Source organism: Varroa destructor, unplaced genomic scaffold (genome assembly GCF_002443255.2).
Source record: "Varroa destructor unplaced genomic scaffold, Vdes_3.0 BEIS01000001.1, whole genome shotgun sequence".
Classification (NCBI taxonomy): Eukaryota; Metazoa; Arthropoda; class Arachnida; order Mesostigmata; family Varroidae; genus Varroa; species Varroa destructor.
In genome coordinates, this window is record NW_019211454.1 from 17,764,341 (window position 1) to 17,786,287 (window position 21,947).

Consider the following 21,947-nt stretch of genomic DNA (forward strand, 5'->3'; position numbering starts at 1 on the left):
CAGCAAAGACTCGCTTTGTGTGTGGTGGCGCCGATCGTATCCCCTACTACTACTACTGCTGCTGCCGCTACTGCTGCTGCTGCTGCTGCTGCGGCGGCGGCGGCGGCGGCGGCGGCGGCGGCTGCTGCTGCTGCTGCTGCTGCTGCTGCTACTACTGCTGCTGCTGACGGTGTGTTTCTTGTTGGTGTGGCTGAGCCAGTCGCTCTGTTGGTTGGTTGGCTGGCTGGTTCATTTGGCTGTCCATCCTTGTATCGCTTGTGTGTGCTGCAGCCGTGACTACTCGATCCGCTGCTGCTACTGCTGCTGTTCTGGCCGCCGCGCTGTGCTGTGCTGAGTGTTGTAAGGAGACAACAGCATAGTATTATTATTATTATTGTAGAGACACACTGATCGCCAGTGAGTGGTGTTGGTGGTAGTGAGAGACTCGGCTCCTCCGCAGGCTGCCATCTAATTCGCATACGACAATCGTTCTCAACCAAGCGACGTTGCCAGGTCTCCCCGCGTTTCGACTCTAAGCCAGCGCCCGTAGCTCCGCCGTGTAGGAGAGCTGCTGCTTTCTTCGACGGAAGGAGTCCACTGTTCGCCAGCGACAGCCGCGACTCAGCTACCGCTGCTGCTGCTGCTGCTGCTGCTGACGACGACGACGACGACGGTATTCACGACGACGACAACAACAGCAACAACAACGGTAATATCCGCGATAACAACAACAGCCACCACAGCAGCAGCGCACACACATTTCGCAGCGACGGTCGACGGCAACACTTTTAGTAGGGCCAAATCGGCCAGGAGTAACCGACAACGCCATAGGCCGCGAGACGCGATCAGGCAGGCAGGCAAGCAGGCAGGCAGGCAGGCGATTGAACGTGGTGGCAGTAACAGCGTTTTGGCTGGCTGGCTGGCTGGCCGACTACTACATTGGCAGCCACATTGGCGTGTGTGCGGATAGACGACAACAGCATCGATAGTGCTAGCAGCATTCACAGTTAGTACTCGCAGCAGCATAACAGCTACTGTAACAGCAGGAATAAGAGCAGCTACTGCAGCACAGTGCCGTTGCTGCTGCTGCTGGTGTGGTGTTTGTGGCTTGTGTTAGTGGTGTTTCAAGCAAGCGAACAACGCAACGCGACGCGACGCAGCAAGAAGAAGCCAACCAAACTGAGACAATTCTAACAAAGTCGAGTTGAAAGTTAAAAAGAATAAAATTACTATTGCATCGACTATAGCATCAGCGACGATGGCGCACAGCAGCGATTCGACGATCCAGTTTTTCAAGAAAGCGTCCCCAGAACAGTGGACCTATCTCCTCAGCTGCTACAAAGAGGCGGTAGGCGCCAAAGCCCAACTGAGGACCAAAAAAGGTGGACCTGAACAGTACCTCAAGCTCGATGCCTGGTGAGTTGTTAAAGTTCGTCGTGGGCTGTGTAGCAGGTCATCAGCGAGCTGCTAGCCACAAGCCAATATTACTAGCGACAGTATATATATATATATGTGTATATATATATGCACACATATATTTTTAAATATATATTAATAATTATAATAACATTATATCATTCTGGTGCCGTGCATACCCGACGCCAGTTAGGTCGCCTACTTGGTTCAACAAGTCCAGGCTGTACCGACTCGACTATGACGTGAGGGAACCCTCAATCTAGCAATGAATGTACATATACTCTCTCATATATATATATATATATATGTATATATATATATATATATATATATATGTACAGAGAGAGAGAAAGGGAGAAATAGATATATGGTTTCTATAAATTAGTTGGTGCAGAAGATGGGTGTACTAACAGTGAATCTTGAATAATGCGTATCGGTTCCTTAAAGGTGGCAGGTGCGAATTTACGCGCTGGATTGTTGCTAAGTTATTAGTTAGTCTGTTACCGCTAATGATTTAGTTTGGTGAATCGCTGGTAACTATTGGTGGAGGGGCTCGGCAGTCGAATAGCGGCCCAGAGCAGCGATCGGTTCAAACGCAGCCGACCATAGGCTGTATCCCGTAATAGTGTTTATCCCGTAACCGTGTCCCAGAATGCTGATGTGGGCCCGTGTTTTGTGTGAACTATACCGGGTCAATAGTTCCTATTTCCCGAAGTGCGACTCCCCTGCCGGTCGTGCTGCGCCCCCGCAAATATCTCCAGGGGGTAAGCTCCACGCCATTACGCACCTCTAAAAAAATTTTTCTTCTCCCTCTCAGTCCCTGGGCTAAAACATCCGACCAAATCCTTTCGCGTCCCGTTCCGTCGTCTCATGTTGAGTTCGCCCAGTATGTGTTGTTGCTCTAGCAGCAGTCTTTGTGAACAACCCGGTAGCCATCAAGGCAGCTAGTAGTGTTAGCCCATGTGTGTTAGTCTTATCGATGGCGGTAAGAAGCGATTGGCGTTTCGCTCATCGCTCGTTGCTGTAGCAGTCTACATAGCTGACAGCGTCGTTCTAGCCGGTATTTTATGAGGAGATGATTGCTACTGACGAAAGATTAACGTTGGCTTGTTTTAGAGAAAAGGGAAAAGCACAACGGAACAAAAGAACAAAAAGACCAACCTAACAGACACATAAGTTTACTAGCAGATTGTGACGTGCTTCTACGAGTATATAAAATACGTAAATAAAATATACGCAAATTACGGCTAGCGACGCGGTATTATAAGTGATCGAGCAGGCCTTCAATTGAGCTATGGGCAGTTAGCTCCTCTGTCAATAGCACGAGGAAAACGAGAAGCAATAATGCAAAAGATCAGGTGAGCGTGTCACGTAGCATTGAAATCCGTTGCTGAGCCAGGTACTAATGGAACAGCTGGAGCAGCTGGAACGCGTGTTCGCCTCCGATCTCTTGCTGACGTTTAACTGTTGTGACCACTGTCACATACAAAAGGTGCTTCATGAACAACTAGCTGGGGATGCCTATATGAGAACCTTGTCGTCCATGAAGTTCTGATCTGCTCCTGTATCCAAATGGGAAAACGATACCACTACACACTTTATTAGAACCTGCGCAGCCACAACGGCAGCAACAGGACAGACGTGACAGGACGCGAGCGACATTTGTGAGTCGACAACGTTCTCACATCGTGATGGTGATGATGACACCGACTATGGTCATGGTAAATCACGCGAAATATTTTTGTTCGAAAGAGCGGTGGAAATCGATCAAACCGAGCCGGTATGAAGGGTGTCATACGTGTCAATTTGTAACGTCAAATGACTCATAAATTCTCAATCAGCGAAAAAAAACTCACATAATCGAGCGCCATTTGCCGATTAGTATGATTCTGGTGTTTCGTTTTTGTTGACCTCTGTCATTTGACGCGGATTCGACGCTGAGGGCGAGGCCAGCCCGATGCTACTCGATGGATTCTGCTGAAATGCGTTTGCGAATTCTGTAACGCATTCTGACATTCAGTAAGCAATGTGTATGTGTACATACGTGTATGAGCCGTTACCGCCAATTTTCGATCATATAATGACACAAAGAAGAGCGTCGGTAAGCACAAATTACTACAATAAAATTTTCGCAATTATATACCAATCATAATAGTACTAATCATTTTATCAATAACAATAATAATTGTACCTGTTTTTACACCCTCAACAAAATAACCAATCAACGCAATCGCAAACATGGGTCACAAGTCACACACTTGTGACTTAGTCGTTGTCGGTTGTCATCTAGTTTGTCCATGTGCTAATTTCGCCGAATGAGCACTCTTTAGGTTCCCAGAAGGACAACACAACCTCGTCGAACCATATGACAGTGGGATATGTTCCAAACGAGTTTCAGCGGCACCGCTGCCGAATTTGCGCCACGCGTGCGCCCGTTTGCCCGCCACTCGGCGCCTCCGGCTGCTTGTGGTATCTTGCACGCCGTTCTTGGGCTACATTTGTTTATCCCTGAAAATAGACTCACCCCCATTCGTTTACCCTAACCACCTTATCCCGGCGCTTCGGCCTCGTCTCACTTTAGCTGTTCTCGTATCCCCCACCGTGACCCAGGGAAAGCCAGCCTTGTCTCTCTTTCCCTTCAAGGCTGCCTTCAAGGCCTCCAACAGTGGCAGTGGAATTTCAGCCCCTCAGCGTTATGCCCCCTATCTCGATTGACACCCCCCTCGATTCATTCCTCTCAAAACTGCTGCCGCTACCGCCACCGCCAACTACCGATGGCTTCATGCTGCTTTGCTTGTCCGCCTCTTCCAGATTTCGCGCCCAGCAGCTTCTTGAACCGTAGACATTTCCACCTGCCGCCGCACTTCCGTCCCGCTTGTGTTCCTACAAAATGCCCTTTTCCCGCTTCGTTTCTCTCCTTGGTTGGAGCTCCTCTATTCCTTGTCCTTCCCATGCTCTGCTTTCTTACTCTAAATCGTAGAAAAGGGGATAGCACGCCCCCGAGTTGTAAGGTTACTCAATTGGTCGCTGCACATTGATGGACTTCCCCAATGGCCCCCGTATTCACACAATCTACGGGTGCCGACGGATATTGAAGTAGTCCAATGATATCACTACCAATGTTGCTTCTGAGACGTTGTTCTATTGCAGCAGGCCTGTTTGGTGGCTCACGGGCAGGTTTTGTTTAGAGTCTGCACGAACGACCTCGCAGCAGTGGGTGGGTGGCTGAGAATAGTTGTTTACTGGCAGAAACCGATAAAGAAGGGGAGTTCCGCGCGCTACAAAATCCATGTGGCATCGTATAAGACTGGGCGAATACACATGATAGCTGAGCGAAGAAGCTGGAGAAGTTGGGTCGTAAACAATATATGACTGGACTCTATAGATTTTTGTGGGGATTCGTGCCAGCAATGTCTAGTTAATTTTTCATAATGGAAATCTAATTTATCATAATAGGAATGCATATCCTTTGTACGCAACGTAAGCACAAAGAAAGCTCGAGGAAAGATAGCATTTCAAACTAAACCGGGTCGTAATGACTGAGCTGGATCGTTCCTCGTCGTTCGAGTACGTTAAAATGGCAAGTAACGTTGGTTAAACGTTCCTTGCCATTTTATCTGATCAAGCGGATTTAAAGACATTTCTTTAAAAGCGACGGCGCACTTGATTTTCTTGCATAACGATATTATCCAGTGAACGTATTCGTCAGAGTCAATATATACAAAACCAGTTACGTAATGTAACATGAACACCTATTGATCGTTATTTATGGACCACCTATTGACTCGAAACTTGGTCTTTCACTTTTACTTCAGACCCTATTATAATTCTATACCATTCAGGCCTTCTATTGCCGATGGCTCCCCTTGGCGATCGCCACTAGTTGAAGCTGTCCCGATCGATCTCGCCTTATGGGCTACTGCAAAGTAATTTTGGTGTGTCGCTATGGGCTGGAAAGTTTTTGCCCCTAAAGAGGCGAGGGTTCCCAAGGCCACAAGGGGTGAATGACCTCAAGGTTGGTAGCCCGGTCGGTTATGGCAGAAACGTACGGAGCAGTAATCAACAAAAGGGGAAAGAGGGACCCTTCAGCCCAGTTCAGCAACAGCAATGGGGTCGAGGTCAAACGAAGTTACCCTCGTGTGTGAATCGAGGAAAAGTAGAATGGAAAGAGTAACAAGCCTACGCGAAGTGTTTATACTCCAAAGACAAGCAAAATTTCGACTGAAGCTATGGCTCAATAATTCCTACCTTCAGGCCAGCGCATAATTTTGTAACGCAATTTCATTTAAGGAATGTAAAGAGGAGCGTTTTGTTAAATTAAACGGGCCAGATTTGATAAATGATGCAATAATAAACCAAGAGTGTTCATAACTGTCAATGGCAGCAAAGTACCCAATAGGGTTGTAATTGCTGCTAGATTTCAGATAATCAACGAGTGTTCTGCCGTATAGCGTCCTGATTATCTAGAAAACAACTATATCTGAGTTCAATAGAACACTCTGATGTAACGTGTGCAGTGAAAATACAATTAATTGTATTGTTTTCGGACCCAGAGCTTAGACGGAAACGAATCTCTTTGTTTATGGTTTAGTTTATTCTAATTTCCTTCCCTATGCGTCGAGGGAATGTGCATCTCGCGCCTGACATCATTTTTAAATATAATGCGTCACAGCCCACCGATACGTTTTATCGTATTAGTGGTCACAGTGGCCTTTAACTTGTCTTGTTTGTTTTTCAATTCAATCACATATAATTTGTTTAGGCTGAATGACTGTACATTAAAGGCGAGAGAAAATGCTGAAAGTTTCGAAAAAAGCCTACTTTCGTGCCAAATGTGCAAAAAGTTTTACATAAAAGCATCTGGAATACTCTGTTCCGAATGAATTACAATGTTACGAAACATTATTGTAGAGGGCGTTTTGGGTGTTTCCAATTTTCGCAGTTACAGGTTTCTTCTACACACTTACACGTTTTCTTCTTAGGTATACACGATCATAAATTATTTTAGAAAGCACTTAGATAACGCAGTGTTGGTAATACTTTTCTAAAAAACAGCTCAAATAAAGAGTATCGTCTGATCAGCAGACGCCCTCACTTTGCTTGTTTTGCACAATTTTTTTGAAAAGTTTGAAAGAAGAACACTTTGAGATGATAGTCCAACATTCTAATATCTATTAATAATGTTGTGCGTAGTCGATCAATTTTTCGTCGAATTTTTTGTCTGGTAGACCTATTGCGATTGGCTAACGTCAAGGTGCTCCGACAAAAATGAGTCTTTGCGCATACGTATACACTATACGTTGAGTTTTACTAGCTCATTCCTTCATCGAAACGTCAATAGGTTGATCGGAGCCTGTAATCTACCGGATGGTGGTGCAACACTGCCCTAGATTCGCCGTCGCCACCCCAAATGCCAATAAAGACTAGGCCCACCAGGTAGCCAAATAAGTCGAGTCATGTCGTCATTGCATAAGCATTGTCAAATCACAACTGTGACCTACCTTATCTTATGTAAGTTTTTCGATTTCATTCATATTCAGGTACCAAGATACATTGCCAAAGACGATCCGAAGTCGTAAGGACCCTCATCTGGAATACAATGAGCTGGTTGATATAATGAAATGGAAGTTGATGCGTAGTAAGTACAAGCCGGCGGCGCTGGACCTCGTCAAAACTAACACTGAAAAGAACGTCAAAGCGACCACACAGCGTGCTTTCAAGCGTATGCCAAAGCTCGAAATGGCCATCCAGGCCCTTACAAGTAAGTCTGTTGTTTGTGTGCTTTTTGCTAAAGTTTTTTTTCTCTGTCTGAACAATTAATTCACCGCCCTCATATGTAGGCATCTCTTTTACCAACCTGCATCATACTACGCGACTGAATGAGATTCTAGCGAATACTTGAAGGTGGATAAGAACGTTCCGGGGCTGGGAACCCCTAATTCAAAATCGCTTAATTTCTAAAAGGAATTTATATACTCGTCTTAGTCTTGATAAATGCTCGATTTTCAAAGCGGATTTCGTCCACACTTTCCAATGAACCCCAATGAACAGAGAGACCTCATGATTTCTGTTTATTCATGAGGTCGCCGTATCGAGGTGGTGTGCGTGAATCAAACAGCGCAGTCCAGATAGTTTTAGTACTCTATCAAATACTGGCACCTACACCTACAATCGCGTAGAAACACAGAACAGTGCACACCCACGTTGACAACCACACGAGCAGACAGATACTCGAGACATTCGCGCAGGATACCTTAAGCTCCCTACCGACACCAGTTTGCCTGCTGTTTCCTTGCTAGCGGGACGTAATGGGCTGCGTATGACAAGCTGACTTGGGCGGTCTGTTTCAGCAAAGATAAACGTAAAGAAACGCGTCGTTTGCTGCCGCCACCGGGTCTAACGGTGACCAAATACAAGACAGTGCGGCGGCAGTAACGACAACGAAACGACTCCCGATCGGTATTTCTACGGTTCGTTATAGTGAGCTAACCAAATAATCAGCGCAATAGTAGATTTACGAACAACAACATCGCCGCTGACTAGCGCCGGCGATCACTACGGATGTTCCTATCTACGAATGACTCTGCGCGCTTACCCATTCGGCCAACGCTACTGCTATGTTGATTGTTGGTGTGTGAGCGACCGCTCTTAGAAAAGTCTCGAAGTAGCGGCAACAGGATCCATAGGGCTCTCTAAGGTGGCGCCAGTCCCACAAAGTTGCTTTGGTGATCGAACGGTGGTGGCTGTTCCCCGGTGCGTGACACACCCGTTATCACCTGCTGTTTGGTACAGATGTACAGTATAGTTGCATAATAATAATAACACTACCAGTATGGTGATATCTGTGACGCACTCCAGCGACTATCATCACATCGCGTACTCAGGGTAGGATAATTAACAGATGGAGCAGTGAGCAGTAAATTGTAGAAACGAATCGGCAGTCTAATAGGTGGTGTGAGTCAGCTACTAGGTACCCGGACGAAACACATCGAACAGCAACCAATAACCACCGTAAACAGGCAAATGAACATGCAGCCAGCCGCTGTAGCTACGTGGAATAGTTTATCATTTGTCACCTACATATGCATGATGTGGTTTAACCCATCATTCTGACTTAACCAAAAGGGGTTTCGGGTTTTACGTGCAGCAATACACCCTTAAAAATTGCTTTTCCAGACGGCCGGCGTTCCCCATCCAGCACGAAACGAGCCGTCTGTCTACGCCCGGTTTCGAACCTCGACCATCACCACCCTACATATTCCTAAGCTTAGTAGACCAATATGTTACTATGAAAAACACGTTGCCGAAAAAAATCACCGAAACACCTTATCTGAGCTACAATAGCAAGAACTAGGAAGAAACACCAGCACGAGGGAGTAGTTTCACGCCGATAGCCGACGGTTGCTGGCGATGACTGTCGTGATCAGACAACAGCAGCTGAAGCAGTCCCAGCAGCAGCAGCAACAGCAGCAATGATCCACAGTCGTCATGGCCGCCCGCGATGCCATTGACACCCTTGAAGGTTTAATGCTGCCGCTACTGCTACTCCGGCTGTTACAGCTGTCGCAACTTACACATCACAAACATATTCCTAGACAAACGGAGAGACAGACAGACAGACAGACAGGCGTACGCAGGTACAATCAGACAGGCAAACAGGGAATAAAAGATACAATGAGAGGCAAACACGCCGTTCATAGAATGACATACATCAACCCTGCATGTTCGGCGCGTTCGTCACCCACCGCCGTTCTGGGAACTCGTCGATGGCTGTTGGTGGAAGAGAGAAAGCTAGAGGGCGAGAGGGGAACTTAGGCGAGGGGAAAGAGCTTGTCGGCGGCGGCGGCGTTTCCTGCAGCTACTGCGTCAGCGTCTGAAGAAACTTCAATGATTTTGCCAGGGTAATGTTGTTGACCCACTAGCTAGTTGTCTGCATGTTATCATGCCATCATGGGCGATAATCATGTTGTTTTGAGTTGGCTCTGTTAGCCATGAGTATAAAATAATTGCGTTGCGGACACTAATTAATCAATCTTTTCAGCGTAGTTGCTGTGGCTGCTGTTGTGTTGGTCGTTGTCGTTGTTTCTATAAGTCAGCTTCGCCCATATGATCTTGCCGTTACTATTACGCGTTTCTTGTTAGTCTCTTGTTAGTAGAGCTCTAGTAATAGTTGTCAGATTTGTTTTATACTATTTTTTTTTTCGCATTTTCACATTTTCGCGCACATTTATTCTGGCGATGCCTCTATGTATAATCATGCCGAGCGCACATAGCTTTGTGTGTAGTATGGTATATAACATATGGCGTCAGTATATAAAAATTTACCCAAGTTTGCACCCTTTCTGCCAAATACGTACCGTACTAGACAAAACCTACAAAACATTCATATGTATGTACGCAACTACCGTAGAATCGCCCCTTTACACTTTTTGCCCTTCCCATGAGTCGCTTGTCCCCTTTATTTCCTATTTCTTAAATATATGCCCTCACTTTTTTCCTTGTTATTTTATGGTTCTTTTTGTTGTTATGGAAGTACCAGTAGCTATAATAGGCGTTATGGCTATTCTTATCCTGCGACGATACTTTTCTAATTTCTATTCTCAGAACGAGTATTGTCTTTCCTTAGCCTTCCCTTTAAATAGGCTTCATGCTAACGTCCACTTGCAATAACAGTCATCTTTGTCGCCGTTATTAGTGTTACTGCCGTTGCGACAACTATGCAACAGATAATAGAAGCTATTATCTCAAACAGCTTTATTTTTAGGCCTGCAAGAAGAAGGTCTACTTAAATTAGGGATACAGTTGCTTTTTAGATGTATATCTACACTACTGGAATGAGAAGTATCAGATCTCTTAAGAGCAGAATCAGCTTAATTAAACAATTTGATTATGTTGTTAATAAACAATAACACTGGGCCATGTGCGTCACTACGTGATATAGCAAATCTTTAGCAAAACCCACGGCGGGTTTGAACGATTTTTCATCCCACTTCATCTTCGCTGGAGACATGCTTTTTTTTTTTGACATTTATTAGTAGTAACATATAATTGGTAGAGATGATTGCCTTCGTTAGAATTACCGAACAACGACAAGAAGCTAACAATCTACGTGTGCCATTTTGACTGCTCGAGGTTTACACAAGGCCATATAGTTGGCTTCGCATGAAAAGATTGATTTCATCAATTTCACACAATCGACGGATAGATTTTTTTGGCACCAACCATAATGATGCTGATTAAGTGTGCCTTTCAAAACTAAATTACAAGCGTAACAACGCGCTCTTATTATTATTATTATAATAATGTCTCAGCCGGAACGACTGCTTTCGTAAGTATTTCTAAGATCTTTTTGTCGGCATGCGGTTTTTCAATTTCCTTTACGGACTATCGACTGAATATAATATTCGGTTTCTTTGTGACTCTAATTGCAATTAAGAACCTACTCTTACAAATTAGCTCACTTGTCAGCACCTATAGCAATCAGCTGTCAATAATGTCGTGAGGCTGTGTTTATGAATAGTTCACTAAGCAACTTATTGTTAATGCTTAAGCCACTCAGCCAGTAGAGAAGTAAATTTAAAGGGTAAATCATTTCATAGACCGTATATCTTCTCGCAAACGTTATTAATCGCATTACGTATGTAAATTAGAATATGGGAACAGAAACGACGTCAGCGAAAACAACAGTGACAAAGGTAGCGCTGTGCTCCACTCTGCGATTTTTCGCGCCGTTAGAGAATTCGTCGCTGGCATTCATTTGCATACATCTTGATTATAATGATGGCAGGGGCAACGTTCAGAATATGATAGCGGTAGTAATCAAACAGTATTTTACTCGCTGTTTAAGGTAGCGCTGACTGCTCCAAAGCTTTTATTCTGTTTGACCTGAAGCCACAGCAAGGCGGACAGGCAACTTCAAGCTTGCAAGATGGCTGCGTAGAAAGGAAGCATGCAACACCAGAACTATGCGGGTCAAAGAAGAGATGGCATTAACGTCGTCAAAGTCGATATTGTTATATCTACTGACGAGAGATGAACACAAGGGCGGATGGCCTGCAAAACCCGCTTATGTAGAGCCAGTCTAAGGAGATTGATCGGAACCATTTATTTTTTGTTTCATCTGATCTCTATGAGCAGCTTAAGTATTAAGCTTCCATATATGTATAGATTTTCAGCATCAATCTTGAATCAATTTTGCGCAGTAATAATATAAGTTCTATGTCAAGGTAAGCGTAGGTGGTGTTAGGTTATGCACAGCTCAAGCCGACAAGAAAACCGCTTTCTACGAAGAATATGAATGAAGATGTCCGAAAAAAGATATCAAAGAGTATAGAACAGTTTGGCAGTGTAGCTTTCATAGTGTTGTTTTAACTAAAAAGACAAGAGAAGCAGCCTTCATGGGAAAACGAACTGTATACGATATTTAATGAATACGATATAATTAACGGTACTATACTGAAATATTTTAAGCTAATACCTGGCTCCAGATAATTCGCGGAGTTATTTTTTCAAATCCAATCTCTGATTTTCACCGAAGTAAAACATCACTACAACAAACATAAAACAATGAATTTGTGTATCTGTATAGAGTTGCATGTGCGGCATACAAGCATCTCGTTTAAATATCTCCATGAGACAAAATCTCCACTTGATCACTATCGCGTTTTTTTTTCGTTATGTACTCATTTTTATAGTTGGCCTGAAAGGTATCGGAACGGCGACCGCCTCGGCAATTTTGGCAGCGGCCTTCCCCGACTATGCTCCATACATGGCCGAAGAATGTATGGTATCGACACCGGACGTCGAGGCTGAGGACTACACACAGGCCGAATATCTCAAATATGCTGATCACTACCAGAAGTTCGCGAAGAAACTCGAGGAGAAAGACGAAAAAGGCGACTGGAATCCGCACAAGGTAAGTTTATATTGAAAAGTATATATATATAAAACACGTTAAAGGGTTCGATGCGAATTATGATGGAATTACAAAATAGTTAAACTCCTTTATTAAACCGGGTACTATATCACAGCAAATAGATACATAACACCGCAGTTTGGCTATGCTTTCTTAGCATAATTTTTACTCGACCTTGATTCGCTTGAAACACAAATCCCGACTTGCTTTCCAATCAGTCACAACGACAGCGGCTAATTCTTGCCGATCTCTTCCCTGTGCTCCCATCTAATCTGAACAGGTTGAATTAGCTATCTGGTCGCATTACGTCCTGCGTCTTCACAAGCCCGAGCTGTTAGACAAGATGCCTGGCCAGGTGGAAAGCAATGGTTGCGGCGATGAGGAATCAAACCAGGCTCCGCTAGGTGAGGGTCAAACCTTGTCCGAAGGACAGGGCAACGGTATATCTTCATCGTGTGATGACGACGACTCACAACAAAGCAACGGCACGCTTAACCAGGACGACAGTAATAGCCTTCCGCCTCATGTGACAGCCAATGGAAATGGTAACGGCACACCGACGGCAGCGTCCGCAAACAAAAACGGCCACCCGGAAAGCAACACGACAGACAATGACACTCGATCAAGCTTAGTTGAGGACCAGGACGCGTGCTGTGAGGAATCGCAGGACTCGCAGCAGCCCTCGCAAAGTTCACAGCCGGCATCTGACCTCGAGGTGTCACAAGATAGCAGCAGTGTCCAGACTGCTGTCGCAGGCCAGGTTCCGTCCACTGGATTAGCGTCTATTACGCCCGTTGAAGCAGCTACGCCTACTGCGCCGGTAGCAGCTGCCACAGGTGACATTGCCGCAACTACCGAAGCAGCCGTTACCGCCGACGAAGTTGCATCAGTGTCAGCTACTGGTGCGGTAAAGAGGCCCGCCGATGAGAACGGGATTGGTCAAGATTTGCATGTCGACCGGGATCTACCTGCATCAGAATGCAAAAAGCAGAAGCTTGATGATGCTTTAGCAACAGCGGCAGCACCCGTAGCTGAATCAACAACAACAGTAATAGCCACGGAAGCGACAACGGAGAAGACGACGTCACTCACAACGACAACAGCAGCAACAACAACAACAACAACAGTAGCAGCAGCAGCAGCAACTGCCGTGTCCGACGATGTCACGTCTGCAGCCCCTGTCGCAGAAAGCCAGTAGAATTGTGACGTAGTCTACGACGGTATGGCTGGACAGATGTTGAACAGGCGGCGGCCGAGGAGGGGGCAGAGCTGACCCCCGAGATCTCTCACGGAGAAAACAAGACAAAAAAACATTTTGTGTAGAAGCATTAATTCAACCACAAGAGGGCGACTGAATAGTCGGCATCAACAAGCGATGACAACTACCACAAAAGTTAAATAAAGCAGACGGCGTATGACGATATGATTGATGAGTGCAGAAGAAGAACACCATTATATAAAAGACATCAGTATGAACAGAAACTACAACTGCTACTAAAACAACAATTTCAACCATAACAACAACATCCACAACCACAAATAACTAACAGTAACGGAGATGAAGACTATCAACAAGAACCAATAATAGTAATAATAATGATAAGGATATTATTATATAGATATATACATGGATATACCTAAACATCACCAACAATGGCGGAAGACGATAAAGAAGCACAATTGAAGAGAGAGAGATACGAGAGAATGATGATTTAATGATAATGATGCCGTTAATATACATCACTGCTAATACTACCACAAACTACTACTATGATTATTATTACTACTACGATGATGATGATTTGCGGATAACACAGTTTATTACCTGAAGCGCACTCGATCTTGCTGTTGATCGACTTGAGAAGGCCGCCGACGCAACGGTGTTACGCCCCAGCGGTGTTGCCGCGTAAGAAGAATTCAATCTTTCAGGTAGATTGTTTTCTTGCTCGTTACTGAAACGGGCGGATCTTTGTTGCGCACCGAAATTGTGATGGCGCCAATTGTCTCCACTTTTCACCTAGCGGAGGAAGCCGGATTCGCGATTAATTAGTATATGAAATCTCTTTATGATGGCAACGCCTAAACGCACCCACATCGACAATTTTTTTTCGACTTTTAAATCGAAACAAACTTGTTGAGTAAAACTGTGGTATAGTTGAGCGAAAACTCAAAGAAAGGGTTTCCAATTGGTAACAGTTGTTTTAAGAGTTAATTTGGCTGAATGAGCGCAACCTGTCTAGCGGCAACGGAAAGGACGAGTGAGCCTAACGGAACGGAATGGAATACAAAGCGGGAATATGAGAGGAAAAAAACGACGAAAGCGCGACCTAATACAAATGGTGGTATAAAAGACAAATAATGATGGATAATGACAATAGGACTTTGGTCGTTGGTTTGCACTGGCAGAGTTAACAGGGGACGACGATGTGCCTAAGTGTGGATTGGTTTAGGTAAATAATAATAACACTGCTGCTGATAATGAGGATGGTGACAACGAAGTCTTGCGATACGGTGGAGATTAAAAGAGTCTGGCGCGCTGCGACGGCACGGAGCCTACTCCATAGAAACGTACGTATCTTTCTACACATGATGCATACACCCGAGATAGATTAGTTGAAATCTTCGTCTACGTAGACTTTGTTGCTGTCCGTTTATTCAACAACAGCTAAAAATGGCAACTAACTTCCGTAGGCGTTCGGTTTTCCTCCCCCGTTTATTGAACACTGGCTGGGATTTTGATTTCCTTTAGCCAAGAAGGCTGACGACTCATTGCAGCCCGGAATACAGATGCGACTCTACAAATCCGAAAGCAAAACGCGACGGTAGAATAGCACACGATAACAGAACAGGCTACAGAAAAGGTTGGATTCATCTATTGAACTAGGAGCAAAAACGCAAACTACGCCGGCAAATAATTACGATGACAATGCTGAAGTGTTTTAACACAATGCGCTTGCTCGTCGCAAGTATGTGAATGTCCACGAAACAGGATAGATACGCGTTAAGGAGAAGTTTCCCAAAAGCCAATGAATACGTTCACTCAGTTCGTTCATTCATTCACAGATTATCCAAGACGACAGTGATTATGAAGACTATGCTTACACATTGAACACAATTTATTGCGTATATACGAGATTAGCAGACGCACAGTACAAAGAAAAACGGAACTTTACTGGCAGGAATATAAGGGAGTAAAATTTAGGAGAGAAAGGATGTCACGGGAATAAGACAAAAGAAACGACGATTTCAAGCTGTATGTAAGGAGAGCCAGATATATTATTATTATATTGTAGATAATAGCTATCGTAACAACGGTGATGAAGCTGGCTGCATGCGATCGAGACATATTAGAAGACCAGCACACAACTGCAGCGAGTTGGAAAGAATTCTGTTGTGGCGTCCATCAGCGTAACTTACGACACGGCGTAGAAAGTTCAACGCGGAATTGTCTCGCCTCGGTGGTAAACTTAAATATGTTGTATGTCGTGACACCATGCCAGGTCGGTCGCGTTACTCTGGCTTTTTTCGGTAGTTGCTATAGCACCACTAATAATGATAAATATAATAATTATAGTCATAAAGACGGAAGAAAGAACCTACAAAATTAAAATAATTCAATGGAAGCGACAGTCACGAAGACAGACGAAACCACTTCTTGTTCAAGAACACTCATTCAAAACACAAAACGATGATGGAGAAGAACTGAGTGATTTGTGTAGTATCTTACGGGTGAACACGCTATCGTCCTCAAAGCGAGGAGATCGCGCTTCCTATTATGTCAACGGAAAGACAGTCTATTCCTCTTCTTTTAGTCATTCGGGGATTTGTGGTCGCCTATAGGTGATAAGCGCGAACTACATGGCACGAACGAAGGACATGAACAGCATCCAACGTAGTACACAAATTAACAGAATCCGGCCGCACGAGACCCCACATGTCTAGGTACGCTTTGTTAACCGAATGGTATGTCAATGCAGTAAAAGCAATTGACAAAGGTTATATTGCACCTTGAAATGAATATGTTTCAAAATTGAGGCCCTAGGTAAATCAAGATTACGGATATTGCCGCATATACATATTTCCGACATATTTCCGCAGAAGGAAAGGCACACACAGCTTTTACAGATAACGTAATAATGATAACAATAATAATCGAAAAAAGGCGATGATAAGTTGACGCGTATATATATATATATATATGATTTCTGCCTCTCGTGTCGTTATACTTGACAGAACGTGCTCTTCCATGAACGCTGTGTGTGCTTCTCCTTCCGCGACCATACCTCCGCCCGCTTTCAATTTCCGTGATCTTGATTTATCTGGGATTCCAATTTTGAAACATATATTTATTTGGAGATCCAACGCAACCTTCGTTGCCATTGCCTTCTGCTGCATTGGCATGCTACTCGGTTGACAACGCGTACCTAGACATGTGAAATTTTACGCGGCACGGTTCTGTTAACTTGTCCACAACGTTGAACGTGACTTATGTCCTTCATTCGTGTCGCGCAGTTCGTGTTTGTTACCTATAAGCGACCACAAATCCGGGAAAGACTAAAAGAAGAAGAATTAACTGCCATTACGGTGACACAATAGAAAATGCGATTTCCTTCATTTTGAGAACGGTAACGTATTCACCCGTAAGGCAATACACAAAGCATTCAGTTCTCGGCGTTTTGATTTTAAGAAACTGGTAGATCTCTCTAAATCTCGATTGTTGTGAACCACTTTACTTAAAGCAGTAGCAGTTTCGTCTGGCTCTTTTCATTTTGTGACTGCTTTCATTAAATTGTTTCTGCTTGTGGAAGTCTTCTTTCCATTTTTATGAATATAATTATTTTTTTAAAACTGTGTGCTGCTGTTCCAACGTCTCTCAGCCAGCTTCGTCGCTATTGGCTCTGTTTCTCGCGCTCTCTCTCTCTTTGTATATAGCTTGAAATAATTCTTTCGCTTATTTCCTGTGATATTCTATCTGTCCACAGTCATTTTATTTTTCCATTGTCAGTAAAGCTTCGTTTTTTTTTGTGTACTGTCCATCTGCCTATCTTATGTATACGCGATAGATTGTGTTCAATGTATTATCATAATTATCATGAATGAATAAATTAAGCGAACGTGTTCACGTGTCTTTGGGAAACTTTTCGTTATCTGTTCTGTTTGATAGACGTTTACACATTTGTGCATAGTGGAACCGGCTTCGCTGCAGTGAGCGAGCGCATATCGTTAAACTATTTCAGCATTGTAATTATTTTGATTGTTTTTCCGTGACGTAATTTGTGTTTTTGCTACTGTTTCAATAAATTAATGAGATTGCGTTAAGGGTTCTTCCATTATCGTGTGCTATTCCATCGTACTGGTTTTCACGTGTAGTCGTTCTTTTATTTTAGTCGAACATATACTCCGGGCCGCACTAATTCATTGGCCTTTTCAGCTAAAAGAAATCAAAACCCCAGTCGGTTTCCAATAAATAGGAGAAAGATGCCGTTCTTCTCCGTTCTGCCGTTTTTTAGCTGTTGTCGAATAAGCGGACAGCAACAAAGCCTACGTATACAAAGATTTCGACCATTCTATCTCGGGTGAATGCATCATGTGCAAGTAGACGTTTGTATATGTTGATTATATACGTACGCACCTATCCAGTAGGTTTCGCACCGTTACGGCGCCTCAAGACGTGCAGCCTCCCCCACCTTGCAAGACCGCAATATCATCATCATCATCATCATCATCAGTGTTATATATATATATATATAATTACGATGATGAAAATATTACTGATAATGAATACGAGATTGAGACGAATTGATGTTGATGCTAAACGCTAATGACGGAAATGAAGCCGATGGTTATGACGATAGAAGGAGCAGAGTAAAACGACTGGTGGTGTCACTAGATATGGTTGTCCGGGTCGACGGCAAAGTAACGATCGATCAGGAATAACGAGAAAAATATGATAATTACGACACTAGTAAGGTAATAATAACACTATTGATGATGATGATAATATGAACAATAATGATGATGATAAATAATAACAAGGAATATTGTGTAAAACATGATTATTATTATTGTATTGTGTATGACAAACAGATTGAGAGGAAGGAGACGGTAGAATACGCAGATGGTCTAAAATTAGATTAAATCAAATGGAACATAGTAAAGATATATAATGGTTACAATTTCGATGACCATGCTTAATGAAAAATGATAACGATAAAATAATTATAATATTAAAAATAACGGATGAATAAGATATATTATTAGTAAAAGACAACTCGATAAGATACGGGAATTTCGGTCGGATTAAGGGCCATATAAGAAGGGCACGGGGATAAACATTGATTAAGGTAACAAGGGCTGAAGCTGAATGGGGAAGATAAAGATAGCGATGGCAATTCGCATGAAACAGAAAAAATTGAGGGAAGGTCTAAGAGATGCCGCGGCAAATGGTTTTAGATGGTCAAGAATGTTAACTGGACAAAAAGAAAACGCGAAACGAAGGGGCGAAAGATAGTTGGGATGTCCTTGGAAGCAAAAGAGGTGGTTAGTGCGGGTGGGGCATAAGGGTGGCGGGGATAGTTTCCAAGTGGTCTGAAGTGGTGAAGGTGGTAACTGAAATATAATGATATTAAGATATTATTATTAATTATAATAATAAAGGTAATGATAAACGCTTCGATCACAAATGATTCAGATACTGATAACGATAAGATAAAGAAGATGAGATATATAGTAATATTGATAAAAAGCTGATGATAAAGCACGCCATTGACAAAAAAGCCACGTGGTAGAGCGACGAACAGGTAAAGGCGTCACCAAAAGGTGATAATGAACGAATTGAATCGAAGTGAAGCTGATAGGACAGATCGGATTATAAAGACAGATCGGGACCGCATTGGTGAGTAACGTGTAGAAATCGAAGAGAACACCGAGGGAGATCTGTGTATAAATGCTCGTTCGGCGTCGCTCGCTAGCGAGAAAGGACTGCTGCGTGTCTGTGCAACCCGATGCTTGATTCGTGATTGAAAGTAAAGACTAATGATGGTGAAATTACTTGCGTGGAAAACGTCAAGAGGAGTCGGGCGCCTGAGATTGCTCGCGGTTACAACCAAGGTAGCCCTATGATTGACGATAGCGAAGACGACGATGACGATAAGTTAACATTAACAGCGAAGAAGAGTAAACAGTAACGACGATAACAACAGCAGAAGCGGCAGAGCAGCAACAACAACAACAACAACAAAAGAAACCACAAGTACATGTATAAATGTCGATGCCGAAGGCTGATTGAAGGTTAATATAGAAGTGACGACGACGACGACAATGATGACGATAAGGTAATTGATATTGATGATAAAACTTAATTGATGGCTGGTATCGCTGGCAGGCGCTCGCTTTGAAGCGAGGAACGTTGCGAGCCATGGGTATATAAGCAGCACGGCATCCCTTCTGTAAATCCGAGTCCTTCTCCCATTGACACAAATGACGAGATAGCAACAAGTGTTAAACAGACCAATAACGGAAACAGATCCAAGAGACAACAATACCAGCATTGACCGCAAGTTACCACAATGACAGAAACAGAAAACACGCCATAACAACAACAACGACGACAACAATAGATAAGGACAGAGAGAAAGAAAAGCGAGCATGAAAATCTGATGCTGACGACCGATTGGAGACAAAAACGAAGCTAATAATAAAACAACAAAAACATCATCAACAATAGCATCAACAATATATGTCACACTAGAAAGATTATATGAGACAACAGCAACAGTAACGGCATGGCCACGTGCACATTTTGCTTTATGCATCCATCCATACGGATTCTTATTATTGCTTATTATTATTTCGATTTGTTGATACTAGGCCGATGAATGTTACTTGTTGATCAATTATCGTAGTTGATGTCGAAAGTGGTTGACGTGCGCTATCTCCGACAGAAATATGGCGACAGACTGAGTATCAGATCCCAACATGTTTGTATTGATACTTAAGTGGGAATCCTAAAAAACAAACACGTAAGAAAAAAATAGCTTATATGAAATTCATTTAAAACAACGCTAAATTGTATCGCTCATGATTCACCTTGTGTGTAACTCATTTGTCAGCCCAAATTCTTCTGGCCTGTCGATGCTGGAGCCTTTAGCGGGCTGCTTTAAGGAGCGAACAAATAAGTAAATTGAATTTTGGCGCGCATTCGCACATGTTCGATACCCGTGTGTAAAAAGGGGGCAACATAACTTTACACGAAGCTGTTGTTAATAATAAGTCTATTATAAGGACAGCAGCAGCGATCGGATCATGCTGTGACAAGACGAGCTATTATATGGGCATGCTATATGTAAAAGTAGGTAGAATGGGGTATAGACTGAGGATATTGAGACTCTGGTGAGTAAGGAGAACCGACAGAACGTACATGAATAGATAGAAAAAGAAACCTGGCAAAGTAATAAAGTCGTTCGCAAAGCGAGCACTATATATAGGATTCTGATGTCGTGTGGGTAAGGCTGTTGGCATACTTCGTCAGGTATACAGCGACACGCAGCTGCTGATTCAGTCTTGAGCTGGACACTGGTACATACGCGCTGCGCAAATAATATAAAAAAAAACAGGAATACTAAGACCGAGATAGAAAAAAAGAGTTGTGTACAACGGTGGTCAAATGACGAAATTAATTGAAGTTTTTTCTTATACAAACAAACCGATACGGAAAATGTACAGACATAGATGAAAGAGACAATGACAAAATACAAGTATAGAAGAGACACTACACAAGGCTAGTTGCACGCGCACAGATACGACTAATTAGCTGGCTATAGCTCCTAATGAGAAATACAATAGGAGAGCAATATGCATGTTACATTCGATGGCTTTCCTTCACAGAACATGAAACTACAATATCGAACACAGGCAACGAATAATAGATGATGAAAGGTACGTTTGCACGACGAAAATACAGCCTACATACACACGTACACAGATACACACACGTAAACACTTACACACGCACAAACATACACACAGACACACACATACACATGCCCACACGCTCACATACACAGATATACAAATGCGCAGAGATAACAAAGCGCTATGACACGCACACAAAAACACATATGGACTTGATGCCAGTAGTGTATTTCTCAAACTTATGGTGGTAAAAATATAATCTACTATCAATAAACGTATTGTACTCCTAACAAATGGGTGTTGTCGCTTATTGTTTTTTTATCTTTGACAAAAGAATTTACGGCTCGGTGATTTAGGTATTATTTCGCATGCAAGAAGGTAATTCAAAATTCGGTAGTATGTTGTGCTGATTTATGAATGAATGTGAGGGTTTTTGCAGGGATTAAAATTCTATTGCTGTTTTGTAAGAAATTCAACCGCCTTCCTTCATGGGTGGTATATGTAATATAAAAAAGAATGGATATATTTGGGATTCATAAAACGAAAGAAGGTGAGACCTAGGTAAACTATCTCTGGGTTACAATAGCCTGAGTATAAGGTCTATGCTTGTTGAAACTCCATAATGAAATGCGTTCTAAATTCAATTTTAAAAATAACTTTATTCACGCAACGAACTATATGTTAGGTTTGCCAGAAACTAATGTACATTATTTCGCTCAGACTT

The 21,947-nt window shown here is 43.1% G+C and overlaps 1 protein-coding gene across 1 annotated transcript; it reads left to right on the forward strand.

Annotated features, from left to right (window-relative positions):
* The first annotated feature begins 211 nt into the window (after nucleotides 1–211).
* On the forward strand, nucleotides 212–21,517 carry LOC111246324 (uncharacterized). Its single transcript, XM_022795755.2, has 4 exons — nucleotides 212–1,395; nucleotides 6,936–7,156; nucleotides 12,090–12,310; nucleotides 12,591–21,517. The coding sequence occupies exons 1-4, from the start codon at nucleotides 1,238–1,240 to the stop codon at nucleotides 13,506–13,508; spliced, it is 1,518 nt and encodes a 505-aa protein (XP_022651490.1). The 5' UTR covers nucleotides 212–1,237; the 3' UTR covers nucleotides 13,509–21,517.
* The last annotated feature ends 430 nt before the right edge of the window (nucleotides 21,518–21,947 follow it).

Excerpts from the sequence above, each read along its gene's own strand:
- LOC111246324 (XM_022795755.2), top strand. The coding sequence starts at position 1,238 with ATGGCGCACAGCAGCGATTCGACGATCCAGTTTTTCAAGAAAGCGTCC. Across the intron at positions 1,396-6,935 it reads TACCTCAAGCTCGATGCCTG|GTACCAAGATACATTGCCAA; the intron begins GTGAGTTGTTAA and ends ATTCATATTCAG. Across the intron at positions 12,311-12,590 it reads GCGACTGGAATCCGCACAAG|GTTGAATTAGCTATCTGGTC; the intron begins GTAAGTTTATAT and ends TAATCTGAACAG.